The 22150-nt window shown below is 39.9% G+C and overlaps 1 protein-coding gene across 1 annotated transcript in view; it reads left to right on the top strand.

The window, feature by feature from the left end:
- LOC121431542 (MOB kinase activator 1A-like) overlaps nucleotides 1–21903 on the top strand; it is a 40026-nt gene extending 18123 nt beyond the window's left edge. Inside the window, exons 2-5 of the mRNA XM_041629062.1 lie at nucleotides 3595–3767; nucleotides 18164–18257; nucleotides 18993–19126; nucleotides 20483–21903. Coding sequence (XP_041484996.1) covers nucleotides 3595–3767; nucleotides 18164–18257; nucleotides 18993–19126; nucleotides 20483–20718 — 637 coding nt within the window. The 3' untranslated portion in view covers nucleotides 20719–21903. The remainder of the gene's footprint in view (nucleotides 1–3594; nucleotides 3768–18163; nucleotides 18258–18992; nucleotides 19127–20482) is intronic.
- Nucleotides 21904–22150: the final 247 nt, after the last annotated feature.

The raw sequence follows: 22150 nt of genomic DNA, 5'->3' as shown, positions 1-22150 counted from the left end.
AGCTCAGTCGGTAGAGCGGGGTTTCAGATTCCAGTGACCCGTGTTCGATTCCCAAGAGGTGCGCTAGTGCCCTTTGGTAAGGCATTTATCCTCATTACCAGGTCCCTCGGAGAGGACCTTAAGCTGTTGGTCCCCTTGTTGCTTGCTCACAGGCATTCATGCTTTCTTAGCAGTCGGGTAAAAAACCTTAGTATATCAGACTCTTTTCAGCATCTCTAGCTGTATGAACTTAGACCCCTGTTACATCTGAGAGATTCCCTACCTCGGGCCGGCCCGGGGCCTACCTCGAGTCGGAAAGAAATCAGATGTAAACATCCCAAACCTACCTCGGGCCACCTTTTAGCGAACCTACCCGAGACCACATCCAGAGGTAGTCTCGGGTAGGTATCGGGCCGGCCCCGGTCCACCGATTGGTAGATGTAAACGCACACAAGCTTTCGAACCTATCTCGGTCCGTTCGCCAGCTGTCAAATTACGTCATATAGTGCGTGCTATCCCCTCCCCAGCCCCGTCGTTCTTCGAATGTTTTTGCGGCATGCGACATGTGAATTGTGATTGATAAAGTCTTTGATTTGAGTGAAAAGAAGCATTTTAAACGTATCCTTTTCAAGTCGATCATATCTTCCACGACTGCTGGGATCATCAGCATTCTTTCAGAATCTCGGGTAACTTCAATTAGCGCGCGCGAATTATTCGGAGATAGATCGAGAGCGCCTTTTAAAGGTGTCAGCAATCGGATGCCGCTCGAAACAGTACAGATAGGGTGATAGGGGAGGGAATGAACACTGTGATGTAAACAGACCACATTTCGGACTCGGTCCGTTCGCGAAGCTAATCCAACAATAATCCAGTCAAGGTTGCAAGTGGACTCGGTCGGGTCTCGGGTAGGAAACTTTCAGATGTAACAGGGGTCAAAGGTTCCCCTCAACCCCTCAATCCTCTGTGGCTTTTAACAAGCACACTGTCTTGTGTGGCTATTAAGGTTAAAGCAGGCCAAAGACTTCGATGACGGAAGCTAGTGAGACATATCATTCAAGAACATGCATCCATTGACATCATGGTACAAAGAAGCTTCTTTCATGTCAAGTTTAGAGTAAGGTACAAAGAAAGGTTTTCATTCATAACTTAGTAGCAATTATGGACTAGTTTCATGGATGCACAGCTGTATCGCATGAAATTCATGGACAGAAAAAATTCTTTATGAAATTATGCCAAGGCTATTCATCCGATTTCCGCTCACTTTGTTATCTGTTGAAGACAGCAAAACGGACCTAAAAGCAAATAATTCTCACAATCTTTTTTGTAAATTCTTTTGTAGTATTGTTAGATATATATTCAATCACCCGAAGGAAAACTAAAATTGAATATTATAAATACCCTCCTCGTACCAGACAGTGCCCTCATATGAACATCGAGTTTTTGTAGTTTGTTGATTGCAATCAGTCATGAAAATTGGATTTTTACTGGTCAGGTCCTTGTTTATTGCGCAAACTTATTAAAGCGATTGCTCCTGTTAGAAGGCATGTCTCAGGAGTTGAAATGGTTTGCATTGGCACAAAATGATGAACACTCCCCTCATGTTTAAACATAGTTACATGTATATTCGTATTCACAAATTTAATCGAAAGAATAGAACAAGATCATAATGACATTAAAACTATGAACAATTTATCAGTTGGGGGTTTGGTTCAGAAATGTTTTGTGGAGTATAAAAACCTGCAATGCTGCGTGTTTTACATGAAGGTGAATGAACATTATAAAAGAAAAGATGTGATAGATAGGTGTTCTATAAGTGACCATGAGGTTTATACATGTATGCTGTTAAAAAGGTTCTTATTCCTGGCTGTAGAACTGTTTTTTGTCTTTTTAGCTGTTCTGTTTTATTTTACATCGGTCACACACAGCCTGTTGCCCTCATCCCCTCTGGACACGGTTCTCATTGTACTTCTAAACTGGTTTGCTAGAAACCGGTTCAGGACACCAGTTTGGAAGATCGTTTTGCTAGCGTTCCCAATTCCCATCTGATCACCCAAAAGTGTTTTTCAACCATTTCAAATAAAGCGGTCTTGTCGCTATGGGAACACTCTCAGTGGGGTGACACGTTTTGCACGAAATTTGAAACTGCAGCGTAGGCATTCTACACACAGTGTGTGGAGTAGCGTGCTCGAAATGTGCAAAGATTGCTTCTAGAAGAACGGTTGTGTCCTCACTCTTAAACCAGTTTAATGAGGCAGTGCAATCTTGACAACTAATGTACATCGCGAGGTGGTTTCTGAACCGGTTTGGAAGATTGCTTCCAAGACTGCTTCGACCGTTCTCATTACATATCAAGCTACATGTAGTTTCCACTATACTAGTTTCCAGTATAGCTAGTTTTAGGACGGTAGTGAGAACGGTGTCTTTCTCCCTCTTTCTGACTTGCATTCATGCTGTGAATTATAATGCTGTCCATGAAGAAACTTAACACACTGTTCCCATAATCAAAACCAATTTATGCTCTCAATTTCATCTGGTTTTGATTTTAATGAGGGAAACCCCTAGCGTGTGCTTGCAAATAATCTCTTGAGATTTTTACTCTCCTAAAGTTTTATTTTTTGTTTTAATTGGCTTGTTTCTGTATCGACGGGGGATCATATACCTAAATTTTCATTTTTACACAACATATGAGAACACATTAATAGAGTAATCAGAAGAGAAATTTGAAATAATGAATTCTCATGATGATTCTCATTGATATTGCATTGGGAAAATAGCAAGTATAAAGTTTAAGTTTATATATTTGGAAATAGGCTTTTTATGAAAGGCTACATTACAAGCTTTTGTACATGATCTGACGATCGTTACATCAGGAAGTCGAGTTGTTTATAAACGTTGCAGTGAATAGCAGAATAAGAAATTTAGGCAATTTTACATCTACATGTATGTACATGTATGTTAGTCTGTTAACATCAAAGTTTAATATTTGAATATCTTTTCCCAACACTGATATTCTTTCATGTACTTTTAAAATCTAGATGTATGATACTCAACTGCTGTGAGAGGATGGCTAAAATCCTGGCAAGCTGAAGACGTGGCAGTCACCTCCCTTTACCCAAATTTTGTAAGACAGTGAGAGGCGCCCAATTAAAACATAAAGTCTGTTTTATGTCTATAGCAAGAACTCCATTTTGACTGTTTATTCCATGACTTACATTTAGAGGTGTCGTGGTATAGCGGTTCTGACTCTTGCCTTTCAATCAGAGAGTTGTGTGTTCAAACCCCACCCGGCGCTAGCGTCCTTTGGCAAGGCGTTGATCTGCATTTCCCACTCTCCACCTCAGTGTTAATTGGGTGCCCGGTAGAATGCGAAAGCTATTGTATGTTTGAATCTGCCAGTGCCATTATGAGGCTGCGATGAATGCAAGGAATGGTCCCCAGGGAGTGGAAGTTGTGCACTTTTGTGCGGGATTGAAATGAATCCAATGACCAGGGTAATAATATGTTGGAAAGCGCTTTGAGCCATAAATGTGAAAAGCGCTAAACACTCATGGAGCAATCATTACAGTGTATTGTTATTTCATTTTTTTTTTTAAAATATTTTCTCGAAATCTGCAGTAGTTCGAATCGCAACAAGACGCTCCGCACCAAATCCAAGAAGCACATTCCAGAGGGTTTCCATCAGTATGAGTTGATGAAGCATGCGGAGGCAACGCTCGGTAGCGGTAACTTGCGGCAGGCCGTCAGTTTACCGGACGGAGAGGACATAAACGAGTGGGTTGCCGTTAACAGTAAGTACAGTATAGTCCTGCGCACACATCTACTGCAGTACGTGTAAACTGCCTTTAATAGCCAAAATATTGTTCGAAATAGACATGAAATGAAATACTCTGAAAATTTGCTTTGCCTAATTGATCTTGGGCCCAGCAGCGCTGTGCTGCGCCAGATCGATGAGGCTCTATCCCTTTAACCGTTGAACGCCAAACAGGGTAGCAGCAACTCCCATCTTTTTACGTCTTTATGACACTCTACCAACTGAGCCAACACACCGGTAATAATGTAATACCAGTATTACAGGTTCTTAAAAAAAGCATGTGTAGTGTATGTAGTATCAGGGGGCCGTTTCATAAAGCTGTTCGTAAGTAAAGAGCAACTTTAAGAGCGACTGGTGAACCTTTCTTACGCGCTAAACCATCGCCAATGGTGTATTGCATTTACCAAAAGAAAGGATCACCAGTCGTTCTTAAAGTTGCTCAAGTTATCTTACGAACAGCTTTATGAAACACCCACCTGGTATCATGTCAGGCTTTCTAATTAATGTACATGAGATTCTAAGTTGAAATCTGAAAGGGAAAGCCTGTGATATTTCTCAGATATTCCTGATTTCCTGTCCATATCCTATGTACATGTACTTTGATAATCTTCTGAAGATTTTTTTGATTCCATGTATCATCTTACATGTAAATTTCAAAACTAAGTGGAAAAAAAAATTAAAGCTAAAGAATCGCAGAGGGCAATAATGCATAGAGAAAGGCCTATAAATACAACCTAAACAATACCGTATACTGCCGTACTTTGGCAAAAGGAAGCAAGTTACAAAAGTGTTATTTGTTGTAAATGAGCAATGTGTGTTCGTCATTTAGGCGTCAATGCAATTGAACAGCCTATTTTCTTCAATATCTTTCCACAGAACGATCATTTCTTCCCCAAATTTTGCCTGAACGTGCAACATGGGTGATTCAGAAATAACAATAACTCAAATTTGACTGATGTGTCACTTGCTTCCTTTTGCCAAAGTTGAGCAGTATACATGTACATGTAGATAATATTAGCTGTAGTAATTTTTGGGGTAATTTCTCATCGCTTTTAATACCAGAATCTACAACTTTGAATAGAACTATAATTTATACACAATATATATATAATATAATTTTGTTACCACAACATAATGTTTAACTGGAAAACACACACACAAAAACTAGTATCATTAGTTTACAGATGTAGTGCTCAAATAAAGTAATCTTTATTATTAACTGCCCACACCCTTTTTTATGATACAAGATAAAGATCAAGTAGTAATCCTACATGTAGTTCTCGTCTTTAATAGCTTACACGTGTTCTTGTTATGAGTGCCTACATTGGAGCATATTGAATTATTGATTGCGTCAAAGTGCAGTATAATAGCCAATAAACTAGAGTTGGTCTTCCATTATTTGTACTTTGTAGTTGGTACAGTTTAATTCTGTTCACAATTCATGAAAATACTGTAAAGACTTGTCCCTTGGGCTGTTCGCTGAAAAAAGGTTGAATTTTGTAAAACTTGCCCTCTTTGTACGCATTTTCAAGTTACGTTTGATTGCATCTCTTTTTGCAACAGGCCCCTTGGGCGTGGTTCAGTTTATTTTCATCTGGTCTGATGCCACTATGTCCAATTGCCAACTTGATTGTTAACTATCATTTGGTCTACCATCAGTCCGTCCAATATCCACATGGTCTACTTGCCATTTAGTCTAATAACCAGTTGGTCCAATAGCCATATTTAGTCCATACCATTTGGTCTAATTAGACTGGTGTTCATTGGGCAAAATGAATGAAAATAAAATGGATATTAGACCAACTGACTGAGACGAAATGGTCATAGACGAACTAGTGATTAAAGACGAAGTGATGATTGGACCAAATGGTTATTGGACCAAAAGGTTGTAGACAAAATGTTGATGGTCAGAGTGGCATAGACTATGAATACATATAGACCATGTGGTGTGTGGACGAGTTAGCAGTAGACATTTTTTTTTGTTATGGGGGGGGTGAGAGCAATTGCCTGAAAGAAAGTCACTCACTATTAGTATTATCGTGTTTACACATTGACTCAGCTCGGGTGTTGAATCCGCGAGCCGGGTTGAACACTGCGAAGAAGGGATCAGAGATCGCGTTTATACGTACATATAAAAAGGCGAGTTCAACACGGCTCGCGGATCTCGAACGGAAGAAGAATTATGACGTCGCAAATTAAACGCGGGAAATTCACCGCCGGAATCGAATCTTGTCCGTGCGAACAACAACAATGCCAAAAGTGAAAGCACGCGCAGTGACCTGGTCAAGAGAGTTCGACACGGCTTTCTGTTTACACACGAAAAAATTGCCGAGTCTGACTCGGCTCGCGGGTTGAAACCTACGATTTTGGCGGATCAAAAAAATCCGTGTTCGACACGGCTCGCGGATCACACTGATCGCGTTTACACAGCATAAAATTGCCGTGTTGAGCACTGCTCGCGTGTCGAACCCCCGAGCCGTGTCACTGTGTAAACACGGTATTTGTAGGTTGCCAAACTGAGTTCTGTGAGTTTGTGAGGATCATAGCATTGCATGGTCCGGTTGATAAAGGCGCATTTATCAGAGAAAAAGAAAAATACCGCTAATGACTTGTAAACATTGTATCATTTTTTTTTGGGGGGGATGGGGAATTGATTATTAAAAAGAATGTAATTGCTGGCATATTTGGAAACACACAAATAAGACTAAAGGTGGTTTCAAACCGCCTCGATCACAAGAATCCCCATTAAATTACGAGAACTTTTTAAGGCTACAAAATACCCGTTAATTATTCCTGCATTCACACCGCCCCGAAACACATCCTTCGGGATAAGTTCCCGAAGTTACGAGCATGCGCAGTATGGTCTGATAAGCAGGCAAGGCGCGAGATTCAAAACCACTAGCCCAGCAGCCACCCACGCCGCCGCGCCCAACGACACGCTGGGCTAAAAGTTCCCGTAATTTGCTTTCACATCGCCAAAATACCTGCGACCTTGGAAAAATCCCCACGAAAGTTCTCGTAATTTCGCCAAGTACCTACTATTTAGCGGGTATTTTCTTTCGGGGAAATTACGCGTAGTTTGCTTTCACATTACCAAAATACCTGGTATTTTCTGATCGGGGTATATTTCCCGATCAGAGAATACCTGGAACTGGCGAACTTCGAGGCGGTCTGAAACCACCTATACTGTATGTAGATCCTCATGCAGGGTTCCCACAGTCATGGAAAATCCTGGAAAAATTTGTGGTCATGGAAAGTCAGGGAATTTGGGGCAGCTTTCCAGTTTGTGGTGTCTTGCATCTCTCATACTCTGTGATCATACTCTGCTATTATACATGTAGTTGATGTTCATGTTTTCAGGCTTTCCCAGTTTTGTGACATCCCAAAGTTTCTCTGGAACGTCACGGGAAGTCATGGAAAGCAGCAATTTTAATAGCCATGGAAAAGTCATGGAATTCTGTTTTCAAATTTCTGTGGGAACCCTGATATGTTTTTGACATACTTATGAGTCAAAACTGCTTTCTTTGTACATGTACCTGTAGTAATGGTGAGCATCTGAAAATCAAAACATTCTTTATTTTTCCTTGAGCAAAGGATACATGTACTTGAATTTTAAAAGGGCACTGTCCTTGTTGCTTTGAAAGAAGGTCTTTGAATATAAAAGGCTCTTTGTTGACTTTTGCAAAGATGGCTTTATTGATGATGAATGGCAGATACTCTTAAATTGAATTTAGCCTATTTGCCAAGTGCTTTATGACAAGCTTTTCAAGGATTAAATTCATAATGTTGACATTTGAATTGACCAAGCTTCTGAGGGTAATTTGTACTTGCATTTCATTATTCTCATTATAAGGAACAAAATTTAATTTATTTGTATATGGGTTGCTTGTATCTTTAATTCATACATATATTTACAATTATTTATTAGTAAATTATTATTGTAATTATTACTTTCATAATTATTATTATTCTATTTCTATTAAATTATTATTATGTATTTAGTATTATTATTACATGTAGTAGTAGTACATGTAGGTTTATCACCATTATTGGTTGCCATTTTTTTAATTCTCATAATAATACTGTTGGCTGTCGCTCTATTGAAGACACAACATTCTTTATGTCTGTCGTCCCTCATGCATTCATGCAGAGGCAACCAAAAGAGCTCCATGTGAAAAAAATATTTTAATCAAGACTTGCAATATTGCCAGTGCAGCAACTTTGATTGAATAAAAAAATATTTCATAATAGTAAAGGAATTCTAGTGGAACCAGAGGAATTCCAGTGTAAGGAGTCAATAATGGAATGCCCTGCTGATGACTCACCGACCCCAAGTCAGGCAAAGTTCATTGAGAAAAATAATCTTATACATAATCCTGTTATGAAATATTTGCCTGTTTTTATCAGGGGATTTCTGAAGCAAGATCTTGTGGATAGGATTTTGTTTTATGCCTGAAGCCAAGCTAGGGTGATTGGTTGGAACAGCTGGGCTGAAAAAAGACATAATTTTCATGGAAATTTTGAAAACAAACAACTGTAGACTTTAATACATGTATTAATAAAAGAGTTAGATATACTTGAACATGGACTGATGAATGCCATTTTGAAAGTACCTACATGTACACATGTATTTTTAAACCTGAATAGCCATACATGTAAACATGGAAAAGGAAATTATGGGATGATAATGACTTCTTAGTAGCGTTATGTACATTATACAGAATTGTGGTGTTAAGTTTGAATACTCTAATTTCTCTGTAGTGGTATCATGTTACAAATTGTTTACAAAACTACAATTTGAGATAAAAATTGCAATACTTGTATCTCATTTAGGTAATTCACCTTATTTTTTCCAACTGATGAAATACCTATTGTGTGATATTGCTCTACCACCACCTTGGTATTAAAGGGATAGTCCAGACTGGAGATATTTATATCTCAATAAATTGAGTAAAATTCACAAAGCAAAATGCTGAAAATTTGATCAAAATCAAATCTCTCCCATCTTTTTTTTAATTCTTTCTTCAGATAATAAACATTTCTGGGCATGTCTTTATGAATATTCATTAGGTGGGCTGATGATGTCATATCCCCAAAATTGTTCTTTTGTATTTTATTACATGTTTTTGAAATTTCATGTAGGCTTATTCAAACATTTTCTACCAAGAACTATATAAACAATTGGATTGACAACTGATTATTAAAGTGCATTAGTTATTTATTGCCACAAATTATGTCATCATAATGGAGATACATCATTTACACATGTATGACAAAATTAAACATTTATGATTTCATGTAAAAAAAACATAAGAAAAAGGAAAGTGGGGATGTGGCATTATCAGCCCACCTATATATATACTGTTTCCACAAAATATTGATAAACATTAAAATTCAGTATCTTTGTTATTTGTTATCCAATTTTGATGAAATTTCAGCACTTTGCTCTGTGAATTTTTAATACTCTTTTTATTTAGATATAAACATTTTTCAGCCTGGACCATCCCTTTAAGGGAGGGGGGGTTGTCAAGTTATACACTTTGTGACATTATGCAAGGGGAATAAAAGGGAATGCTCCGTATTCTCATCACCAAAGCCCCTCGGCTGTGTCCTTGGCAACTGAGTAGATGAAAGATGTGAATTGGAAATGCAATCCTAGATGGGTATTGATCCATCGTCTCACTCAATCATCAGGAGAGCTGTGTTTGCACGGCCCACACACAAGGCAAAAACTCATGCTGATTTGCGTGGGTACTGTAATGTTTGCATTGCCGATGAAATGAACGGAGTGTCAGAGTTGACAAGCTGCCTCTCTAAATTTGGATTGCAGATTAATTTTCCATCCAACGTTGCCATATGGTCATCTATATTTAACATTTAAATTTCATCTTGTTTAATGTTATGAAAATTTTGTAACCTTGAAAGTTGGCAAAAATATTTTAATATTTGGATTTGAAAAATGAAAATGCAATACATTGTAATTCACTACATAGTTCATTGGAAATGATCTTGAGGTTGGGGGCATTCAACAATTTCAACTGTTAATGTTATCTTCTTTCGCAAGAATTTGTTCAATTCCATTAAAAAATATTTTTATGTAAATATTTTCAAAATTAGTTTGTCATTGTGACAAAACACAAACCAATGTGTAATTTCTGTTCAGAGAATAACAATAAAACAAATGAGAATAAACCAGAAATAACTGATCAATATGAATATTAATTGTACATAATGTTACAGCTGTAGCCAACTGTACATAATGCATTGCAATGGAGGCATGTAAGTACATCAAGCTCTTCTGCGCACTTCTCATGTAATGCTGCCACCGTAGGCCAAAATCCATGAGAATCTATTAGAAGAATGCAAGCTATGTAATGCATGATGGGGTCTATGTGGCGATTATCCTCCCGAACACCTCAGCTCCAGCAGCCAGGGATTACCTCTGTGTGTATCCTTGGTATAGACAGGGATCAGAGGAAGTAGAGGAAGATAGTTCGTATAATGAATGAACTTGTAATGTAGTAGGGCATACATGTACATGCCCAGGCGGCGGAAGCGGGGGGGGGACGTGTCCCCCCCTAAATTTGAGGAGGAGGGGACAGTCCCCCCCTAAATTTGTAGTTGATGACTTTTTTTTTTTTTTTTTTTTTTTTTTTTTTTTTATGGGGACGAGCTGCTTTCATGACCCCCTTTTTCAGACCTAATTTTCAGTTCTCTAGATACTGCGAATGAGGAAAAGTTCCATTCAGAAATCGCCCCGCTTGCAAAACCCCAGTTACTGCGATCCCGTTCCGTAGACCCTGTTTTTCACACTGACACGTGGTATAGTCCTATGTTTAGTTCCCAAGAGTATTTTAACTTTGTGGTCAGTTCCTTAGACCCTCATTTCAGGGTTTCATGAGGCACATCCCCATCAAAAATATAATTTGAGTTCCCCCCCTGGCATACGTGTGTATTATGTGTAGGCCTACATTATATGTAAATGTAAAGTATGCACAGAGCATGCTACTCACACAGTTCATTTCAAGATCATTTATTAAATCAGTAATAAAAGATGAATCAAAATTGGCCCTTAACATAAAATTATTTTTTTAAATGAATATAAAGAAATAGTTCACAAATACAATAAAAAGAATTCATTTAATTTCTTTAATCCCTTTTTTTTCGAAGTATGCAAATCATGCTGGACAGTATGGATCGACGTAAATTGATCAAATTGCTTTTTTGCATTTTTGGTCAAATATACATGTACTTTTGATAAAAGAAAACTCATTTTTTAATATGCTATTGACAAGACTATCTAAACTGTTTTTAATCTTGTTTCTCTGTCTTTTTCTGTCTCTAGAGGGTTTGTCTGTCTATCTGTCTGTTTGTTTTGCCTTCAGTCTGTCTTGTCTGTTTGTATCTCTCTCTTTCTCATTCTCCCTCTCCCTCCTTCGCTCTTTCTAATTCTCACTCTTTTCCCCATGGGTCTCCATCCTCTTGGGAAGTTTAATAATAATGGATCATCCCAAATGCTAATTGAGATTAATCATTAACTGCAGGGGTCTTTTTTATAGCAAGTTGTAGGCTTTACTTACATCATGAATGTGACAATAAGTGAGAGTGATGTGTTTACACAATGTCCCTGTAAACGTGTCTCAGATTTCATTTCCTATGGCTGTATTCAACTCCAAATCTGGGGCATGTTGCAGAAAGAGTTGCGTTTTAACGCAAGGCAAAAATCAATCGCAGGTCCCAAATGCGCGCTGTTGATTGGTTGAAAATCAAGTTGCGCATGATATTTAGAGATGCACAACATATTTAGAGATGCGATTGATTGCAACTCTTTCTGCAACAGGCCCCAGTAGACTCAACACTCAAATCAGTAATTCATCTCTTCGCTGAGGTAGTCTATCTTCCAATGCTTGTGTTTTCTTTTACCCCTAATGCTTCCCCTCTTTACTGTAACTCCAGTCTCTGCCCCCCCCATCCCCATCCCCACCCACCTCCATCTATTTTTCTCTCCCATCTTTTTTGAAATTCTTCCTTCAGATAATATATTGAAAGTCTGAAACATACTGAAGTATCAGAATCTGTATTGATTGTGATGCTTTGATATCCACAATGAAAAATATTGTCAACCCACATTAAGGATATCAGTTGAGAATGTGAAGATCAATAATGCAGTTCCAACTCTTCATCTTTAATACCCCCAGGTGAAGTACATTGGTATGAAGCACTCCATATTCTACATACATTTATTATCATGCTCCCCTGGGAGTGGAAAAGGTGCATACACATTATAGGGCCGTCTGCACCATCCCGAGTTTTCAAATTAGCGCGCTATTGCTGATCCGGCAAATTATCTCAATCTGAACAATCTCGAGATTATTTGCAATGGAGACGCAATTACCGTGCTAGTTCGTAGGATTAATCTCGAGATTGCAATCCCAAGTCAACTTGGGATTATATGCAAAATAGTGTGCTATTTTACGAATTATCGCGCTAATTCGTAGGTGGAGACGCACTCGGGATCATTTATTCATGGCGTCAGACCCTAATGCATCGATGCCTCACTTAAGCAGGAATCACTCTTCTTGCGATGGTGGAGACAAGGTTTCTTTAATATCAAGATTAATTGCAAAGAGGGCTGATTTACTACACTGCGCTATACTTACCTATACCATCTCATCAAATTGCTATTCGTTACCCTGACTCGAATAGCCACCGGTAAAAAACTCCCCGAAAGAGGCTAACTGCAATCAGATAGCCTGGGAAACCCGTCACGGGACGAGACCCATAAAACCCCCTCGCCACATATAAGCCTCCTCTTTCGTTACCGCGACGTCGTTGAGTACACTCGAAACGTTTAGCCACCGCGCAATTATTTTTTTATGAATCACGATGTCTGAAGAAATAACTGAAATAAACATTATTTTCCAACCCTAAGATCTCAATAAATAGGGGAGATCAACTCGGTCAAGATAAAGCCGAGGGCCATTATCTCGGTCAAGACAAAGCCGAGAAATAATAACAGCACGATGATAAGGCGGCCAAGATAAAGCCGAAGAATAAGAAGTCTAACACTTGTAACCCGGCCAAGACAACGCCGGCTAATGACACTACACAATCAGACACCCAGCCCCTTAGGCGGGAAGTAGACAAGGGTACGGATAAATCGGAAGAAGCTGTTTACACTCCTTCCGATCGGGGTAACTAAAACTTCTCATCAAAGAGTATAGGGCGGGCAAGAAGAAGCCTCGCGATGACCACTCGTGTTCTAATGACAATCAGGCTCGAGTTAACGACCCACTACAACCCCTATATTTTATAAGAAGCTTCGACTGGCCCGGATTGTGACCGGTCAGTCCATTCATTGCCAGACCCCGCCGAGACGGGTCATCATCAGTTATCATTACAGTCCACCAGGTTGGTGTATCATCGTACTTGTAGAATTGTGCAGGAGTTCATTCAGTGCTGTGGAATTAAGATCTATTCTACGTACATGCGGTTTAAAATAATAATTAAGAGAAATTATTAACAATTGTAGTAGTTGGATCTTGGAAGCCTTGCAGGCGATCCTCCCCCATCGGGTGCTGCAATCGACCCATCCCGACCCCTAGCCGCCCGAGACAATGAGCTAATGAAAACTCGACTCATTCTAGACCATAATTCAATGCTCTAGACGTAGAGAGAAAGAGGCCTAGATCGCCTCATACAGATCGCGGAGTTGGGGCTAATGATAACTCGCCTCGTACTAGCCGTAGATAATAGTTTTCCATCGTGGGAGAATCTGATTCGGAATTCGATTACCACCGACCCAATTCATTAGAAGAGATTGGGGGCGATTTCCCCCAATCAAATCCTTATACACTGTAAAAAAAAAAAAAAAAAACACCGTGATTTTACAGAAAATAAACAGAAGATTATGCAGAAAGCAATAACAGAATCATTCTGTAAATTCATTAAACAGGAACTTTTCTGCAATTCTACAGAACAGGTCTGTTTAAAAAGGGGAAAAAGGGTGTTTTATTCAAGGAAATATGTAAGTCTCCATACACCAAATACCAATTTCCTGTAAGATTACGCAATTCGCTAAGATTACAGGTGTTCTCGAGACTCTGCTGCAGGAACTTCTTTTATTTTAAGGATAAATTTTCTAACAGTGTAGCAGCTCCTTGCATTCCCTGAAAGCTGCCCAGCAAATGGGATTCGATCGAGAGATTCACCATTAGGGGTACGAGAGAGTTCTGGCTTACTCAAACGTGATACTCCGACTAGTGGGAACATGCCTTTTAAATACTGCCCTCATCTTCGGGCCGAAAACAGTATACCAGTAGCGTATACGTAGCTAGCGAATAATGAGCGAGAGAGAAGTCAATCTTCCGCCTGAACTCGTCCGTCTGCGATCAAGATGGACGTTCCGTATATAGATCCTGCTTTCGGGACGTCCGCTCCCAGATAAGCAACACTCTCGGCCTATACCCATCAGTAAAGAAGTCTCGAACTTTATCGGTTTACCGCTCAAGACTTTGAGGATTTTTTGTGCATCCCTTCGGCCCCGGACGTTGCTTTCCGTGTCGGGGATGCGGGAGCGAGGAAGACTAGATCGGGCCGTAACCCTCGCCGCGGCACTGGTTACCACTCAGCCGACTATCAGCTTACAGTTGCAGCGCTGGACGTGGCCGCCCGGAGCGGTATGGTTTTCGCGATGTACTACTAGGGGTATCTGATATCCGCTCGTAGTGAAGCTGAGCGGCTTGGACTGAGTCTCTACCAATGACAAGAACTTATTGCTAGAGTCACAAAATCGCTGATCTCCAGTATGAGCAAGCAGCAATCAACACTGCTATGCACAAGGGCAAGGAGGGCTAAAGACTAGATGCTCTCAAGATGATTGAGAAAGGGGCAGCTACTGAGCTGGACTTCTCATTCTCAATAAGCTTCCTTGCGAAGGTAAGGACTTGTTTATGGACACTTTCATGAAGTATTGCACAATTCTTTTTCAGCCAACACCACAGCTGACAAGACTTGTTATTAGCTCTCCTCGAGTAGACCTACACATGTAGTCCGCCAGGCCCTAGTCCAGGGCCAGGCCCAGACCAGAGACCTCCATACGCTAGCTCTAGCTCCATACCCTAGACCTATAATGAACTTAAAAGGTCATCCCCCTCTTCCCTTGCTCTGGTAGCGACGCCAGGAATGAAAGGGGCCGCTGGGAAAGTCATAGGAATCCTCATGGTGGGGAACGGGGCCGCCAGGCGTTCTTTCAATGCACCATATTTCAGGGCCCCCACTCATAACCGGGACTTATGACAATCTAACACTAACCCTTCCCCACAAGCAGTAGGGAGAAGACTATTTCTTTGCCTTTACTTTTCATTATTTGAAATCTGTTCCAAGTCCTCAGCAATATGTAATATTGAGGTGTTCATGTGCCAAAAAAAAAAAAAAAAAAAATACCCTTTCATATCAGAAGAATGTAGAAAGGAGGAAATAGTGGTGATGGATGAGGTTGTCAAAATCATACCAGGCAAATCATACAGGCATAATGGTAAAACTTGCCAAACTTGGGTTACTTACAAAGTTGCGTTCACTTGTATAGAATGTAGACCTAGTAATATTCTTGATAATTTTGTGGCATCTGAGGTGTATATCTACACTATTTTTGGCTTACAAAGCAATGACAGAAGTAACTTGTAGATGTGGTTTATGGAGTGGTCTTTGGATGCTCAGACAGTCTTGAGATCTCAAACCAAGGCCTGAGGGTAGTGAACCCTTAAGAATTGCTGCTATTGTCCATCAGTTTCTACCACACTTGCCACAATGATATCAGCTTCTCCTTGGAAATATTTATGACATAAATCTACTGTGTGTTCCAATGATAAAGATTCCCATACAATCCCAGAGTTTTCAATCAGGGATTGTGATTAAGATAATATTTTAATGTTCGTAATAGAAATCTGAGTTAAGAAATATTCCATAATTCTCTTTACCCAATTTATTGTGAGCCCGGCAGCCACTGTGCAGCTCCAGACCGATGAGGCTCTGTACTCTAAATGTTGAACGCCGAACAGGGTGGTAGCAAATACCCCCCACACCTGTTTGTGAGAAGTACATTCTACCAACTGATCCAACTAACTGGTTCTGGAAGTGTACAAGGGGTGGTCAATTTTTTGCCTACATCAAATTGAAGGCCAATATGGTATCTCATATATTTTGCCTGCAACTTTCATCAGGAATTGGTTAATGATAATAAATCAGTTCTTGTTTAGCACATATCACATTATGTCCAATGACCTGGATATTATTACCCTGGGTTTTCGAGGAATAAAGTCCTGCCAGGTACCCATTCATCTCTCTTGGATTGAGTGCTGCGCAATGTGGATAAAAAAAAAAAAAAAAGTTGGAAGACTAATCCACAGGGCCACAACGCTCCACATCATCTGTACGATATTCATTAATATGCAAATGTCATTGGTTTGATCATGAATTTGAAATCCATCAGTGTCGTAAATTTTTTTTTCTACAGGAAATTTGCATGTCATTTGTAAACAAGAGAAGCTCATTGAAAATTTAAGGAAACAATGAATGCATGAATATACATCTTAATTAGAACACTCATGATTCTAGACTCCAGAGATACTTCAGATGGTGTGGCAGTTTACAAATTGATCCAATTTCTGCCTCGTCAGATAGCAGATTTATTTCCTTTATTATTTGATGAAGGTTTATCAGTCTCTTTTATAAGGGGTTACTGGTCAACCATAGCAGCCATTCATTCAGGCTTCTATAATAGGGAAACTACCTCAACTCAGCTGTCCTTACCAGACTAACAAGACCCTTCTTAACAGATTCCTCCCAGCCGAAGACTCTTCCCCAATTGGAACCTGCCAAGAGTCCTTCGGTGCCCTAGCCAAATTCCCCTTTAAACCCATAATTGCTCCCTTGATCTTTCCATTAAGACAGCCTTCTTGTTGACTATAGCTTCAAGTCTAAGACGTAGTTTGCTTCATACACCACGGTGAGACCGGGTCATATTCGTTGGGAGAAGGACAGAGTCCGCTTGATCCCTAGACCTGATTTCCTAGCTAAGAAATAGAAACCCCTAAATCCTGTGATGTTCTTCCAAGGGGGATATCATGGCTGAATGGATAACGCACTTGACTAGCGTCCTTGGAGTCCCAGGTTCAAGTCCTGGGGTGAACAATGTGATTTTACAGTCTCTCGTCAGTTTCCGAAGATAGGTTATTGATTGATTGATTGATTGGCCGATATGGGTCGATTGGCCGATATGGCCTTTGTTATGTTGTCCCGTACGTGCCTTAAAGTGGTACATTGATTAAAGTACATTCGCACTTCCCACCAACTGTTCATTAGTTCAATAGAACCTCACAGCCCTGTTAATCCAATTACAATTTCTCGAAGGTTAGTGCAGGGGATCAGGTCAGATGGAGAAAATGCCATTTTATCAGGATCCTTTAGAGCCCACGATTCACGGGGCATAGCAGCATCTTGGGCACTTTTCAGGGTACCTCTTTGGAGGAGATCCTCCAGGCATCCTATTGGACCTATTCAATATCTTGTATCTTATTACTTATTTGATGTAATAGCCAAGACACAGGTTTTGCCTTGGCGGTTCTTGTCTTGTCCTAATTTTTCCAAGACTATTTCCAGTTGATATATTTCATTAACGTGGTTGATGATTCTTATCCCTTTATTACAAGAGTAGCTTCTCCAGTTGGGAGACTACTCAATTTTATAGTAAATCAGTTTCTTTATCATTGTTTTGCCTACTTGTCTGGAAAGGGTCTCGTTTCTGCCCCTCCTCCAGTTTTTCCGTGCTATTCTAGCAATTTGATGAGATGGTATAGGTAAGTATAGCGCAGTGTAGTAAATCAGAATGCTCAGTAGTGAGCATATTATTTACTAACAAGCTATACTTACCTATAGCTCCCCTCCCGTCCTCCCCAGCAGACCTCGCCCCTCCTTGGCAACGAAAGAGGAGGCTTATATGTGGCGAGGGGGTTTTATGGGTCTCGTCCCGTGACGGGTTTCCCAGGCTATCTGATTGCAGTTAGCCTCTTTCGGGGAGTTTTTTACCGGTGGCTATTCGAGTCAGGGTAACGAATAGCAATTTGATGAGATGGTATAGGTAAGTATAGCTTGTTAGTAAATAATATGCTCACTACTGAGCATTCTGATCGGACTAAAATCTTGAGATTGAGCAAACTCGGGATGGTGCAGCACTGCCTTATGTACAGGTAAGCCGGGATCTGACGATCAGGGTAATCTGTAATTTATTTAATTCCAATATAGCTCTACATGAAAGCATAATATTGTTATTATCATTATCATTTTCTTTGTTTCTTTGATTCTTTCCTTCTACAGCTGTGGACTTCTTCAATCAAATCAACATGTTATATGGTACCATCACAGAGTTCTGCACAACAGATAAATGTCCTGTCATGTCCGCCGGACCAAAGTAAGTCTTTACTCCTGATACTGTCAAACTTTGAAAAACATACATTTTCAGGACAGGGGTGTACTGTATATATTTTTAAAGCTTTGAACTTTCAAGAGATCCGCTAAAGAGACGGTCTTTCATGAATTTATCCCATGCCATTTGCAAAATATTTGGTTTGAAAATTTAGGTTGTGTTATCTTGCTACCAGACCTTGATAGATAATGGGGGGGGGGAGGGGGGCTGTTTTCACAAAATGTCAGAATTAGCTATAATGGCTCAAACCGTAAATCATCATTGTAGATTGTACCCTAAATTGTTTCAAAGCCATTTGATCAATAATTATCAGTTCCTCTTTAATAAAAAGTAATAATAATATGTTCCAGTTGTATAGCACAGCTACTATAATTGCATGTACATGTACTCTACTGCGCTTGATACTTGGTATCATTATTAGCTGAGCCGCCGTATACATTTTAGGCTCTATTAAAAGCATTCAAGGAATAAATTCTACCGGGTGACCATCCACCTCACATGGGTTGAGTGCAGCACAATGTGGTTACATTTCTTGCTGAAGGAAAATACACCATGCCTTGGATTCGAACCCACTCCCCTGTGATTGAAAGATGAGAGTCATAACAACTAGACCACGACGCTCCCACATATAGTCTACAGTATATAGACTAAATGGTTATTAGATTTACTGGTTGTACGTAAAATGTATAGCTGTGACTAATTATTATTATCTTTTTACAGATATGAATACCATTGGGCCGATGGTCAGACTGTGAAGAAACCTATCAAATGTTCAGCTCCTAAATATATCGACTACCTCATGACGTGGGTCCAAGATCAATTGGACGATGAAACAATATTCCCTTCAAAAATAGGTTTGTACGAGGATCCATTCTATAATCTTGTAATGAGTTCTGTTCTGCAGGCGGGTGTTTCACAAAACATAAAGCGATACTGAAAATTTTCCAGCTGCGTGCCATGTAGAAAGCATCCCTGCATGAGTCAGACCATGTATTAAAGACGTGTGCTTGAGTACTGCATAATTAACAATGAGGTTGATACCCGGGCCCTGTCTTACAAGAGTTACGATTGATCCGATCAACCTCATACAGAATCAACTCAATGGTATAAATTTTTCTACACGAAATGTACACTTTTTCCATTGTAATCAAAGAGGAGCACACAGAATTTTCAAGAAAACAATGTATGAACATATAGCATATCAAGACTATACATGTATTTTGAACAAATGTTTGTTTTAGATTGATGACGTTGCTGGATTTCCATAGTTACGATTGATCCAATCAATCTCAACTGTATGGAAATCCATCCAAACCATAATTTTTTTGTACTGGAAAGTTGCACAATCTCCTTAGTAAACAAAGAGAATCACATTGAATTTCTGTGAGAATCGTGAATGTGTGGTTATATGTCATATCTAGAAAACATTTTGAACAAGTTTGCATTTTAGATGGTTGACGATGCTTGCCATCCATAGTTGTTGCTGATCGGATCAATCGCAACTTTTCGTATGATGGGGTCCGGGTGTGCTTTGGCTTTGTGCATGACTTGAATTGCATTTTAATCTTTGTGAAACACCCCCTGGAATCTGTTTTGTGAATAAAGTCTCGTTCCAAGTGTGTATTAAAATGGCATGCTTCCTTCATTTTCTATTTCTCTCAAGAGACAGTAAGAACATACATACTGAAATGTCAAGCTTCTCTTTCAAGACTGGTGAGAATGTAAAATGCAAAATATGGAGACAAAAAAATCCATGTTTTCAGATGAAAAGTTGGGAGATACTATTTTATGCCTTGTGCCAGAGAGTTTTATCGCTGTTATTCATTGGCATCAGAGGTTTCATCCATGTATTGAAAATTACAGGTAGGGTTTGGGAAATTCATGAGCCAGTACATCAGTCAACAGATATGATCTATAGAGATATATATTCTACCTCATGCAAGAGTGCCAGGGGGGTAATCCGTGTTTAGGAGAATTCATTTGTCTTCAAATATTATGTGAAGATACATCTTACGGCTGTTAATTATTGGCTGCAAAAAAGGGTTTTACATGGATTGAACTTAGGGGTTTGGGAGAATTTGTCAATAAATAATCCATACGTCTAATAGTCATTTTATCAATTACCGGTCATACTAATTAAAGATTTGACCAACTTTTCTCTTTCTGATCCTCACTATCACATTCACTTTCTCTACTAAATACCTCAACAGGTGTGCCTTTCCCCAAGAACTTCATGACGATAGCAAAGACGATTCTGAAGAGGTTATTCCGGGTGTATGCCCACATCTACCACCAACACTTTGACGAGATCGTCAACCTCCAGGAGGAAGCCCACCTAAACACCTCATTCAAGCACTTCATCTACTTTGTCCAGGAATTCAACCTCATCGACCGGAAGGAGCTGGCGCCGCTCCAGGAACTCATAGATAGGTTTTCAAACAAGTGAGCCATGCAGGAATAACTGACGAGACAAAGACTCGATAGCTGCAGTTCTTGTAGGACCATGGTGGTCGCTTGTGATAACAGTCGGTGTCGTTCATCCTGGATCCTTGTTCGGCCCGGTAGAGTCTTGGTATGAGCAGTCTGTCTTGTATTGAATCCATCCTTCGTCAAGTCCAAACTAGCCATAGTCCTGGAACTCCTCAGGTATTCATGGAAGCGAAATCCTTGATGATGTCCAGAAGGATGTGATCTTGATAGCATGGCATCACTGACCAAGCTCAAGACATGATCATTCATGTAGCGTGTCCAGTAGTGTCCTGTAGTCAACCTTTATGTAATTGACCTGAAGTGCTTACCCCAGTCCAGAAACTCGCTGAATGTTTTGAAGCAAGTGATGTCATTTGCTACATAAAAGCAAGTCTTCGATGATGTCACAAAGATAGGATCTTGATAGCATGGCATCACTGGCCAAGGTCGGGACACTTTTATTTATGTAGTGTGATCAGGTGTCCAACCAAACAGAGTTGAAAGTGCTTATCCAAGTCCAGAATCCGGACGGTCTTGAAGCAAGTGCTGCCTGTTGAGGTCATCAAAAGCCTAATCAAGAGGAAGAGACTCCATACAAGTGATCCATGTGGTTCTCCCACATAGTGTCACCTGGATCCGAAGAGCTAGGCTTTGTTCCGTGATTTGGTAGGCTTGAAGTGACCCACCGATGATCAGTCCAACGCCCAACTAGGAATAGGAAACTGACCAAGATACAGGTGTGATGCCAAAGTAACAATGTCAAGAGGACATTCACATAGGTTGGCTCATATGGTTTTCTATTGTGGGTGTTATCAGGAATCTTTGTTCCCTTTAGAAAAAAAATTGTCATCACGATATAGGTATCCTGTACCTTGTTTACTGCCCCCAAATGCACATCATCACCCAAAGGTCGTTTCAGTTATGTGTAGATATTTATTTATTGTCTATTAGCAGCAAGACAAGATGCTGCTGATGGAACTTGATTGACGTCATTGGTTTGTACTAGTATAGTGAAAACAAGTGCAGTTCTCCTTGAGGATATGTAATTTATTGAGCATCAATAGATTCATATTGAATGCAGTAGATTTATAAACTGTTCTTCTTTTTCTAACCTGTTGCCAACTGAAAGCAGGGGAGTGTTTCACAAAGATTTAAGTATGACTTAGAGTTGCACTTAAATGTCTAGTTGCATGCAGTATAAAAGGCATGACAGCATTGGTCAGATCATGCCAAGAGGACGCGCACTACTGCGTATTGATCAGTAAGATTGCGCGTTGCATATCATGTACGCGTCGACATTTAAGTTCGACCTAAGTCATACTTAAATCTTTGTGAAACACCCCCCAGGTGGTCCCTAAAGGAAGCCTAGGTTATTCATAGAATTCAGTAGTCAGTCGGTTAAATAAAGT

This window comes from Lytechinus variegatus, chromosome 18 (genome assembly GCF_018143015.1).
Source record: "Lytechinus variegatus isolate NC3 chromosome 18, Lvar_3.0, whole genome shotgun sequence".
Classification (NCBI taxonomy): Eukaryota; Metazoa; Echinodermata; class Echinoidea; order Temnopleuroida; family Toxopneustidae; genus Lytechinus; species Lytechinus variegatus.
The sequence above is the reverse complement of the archived record's forward strand: the minus strand, read 5'-3'. Positions and strand labels throughout refer to the sequence as shown.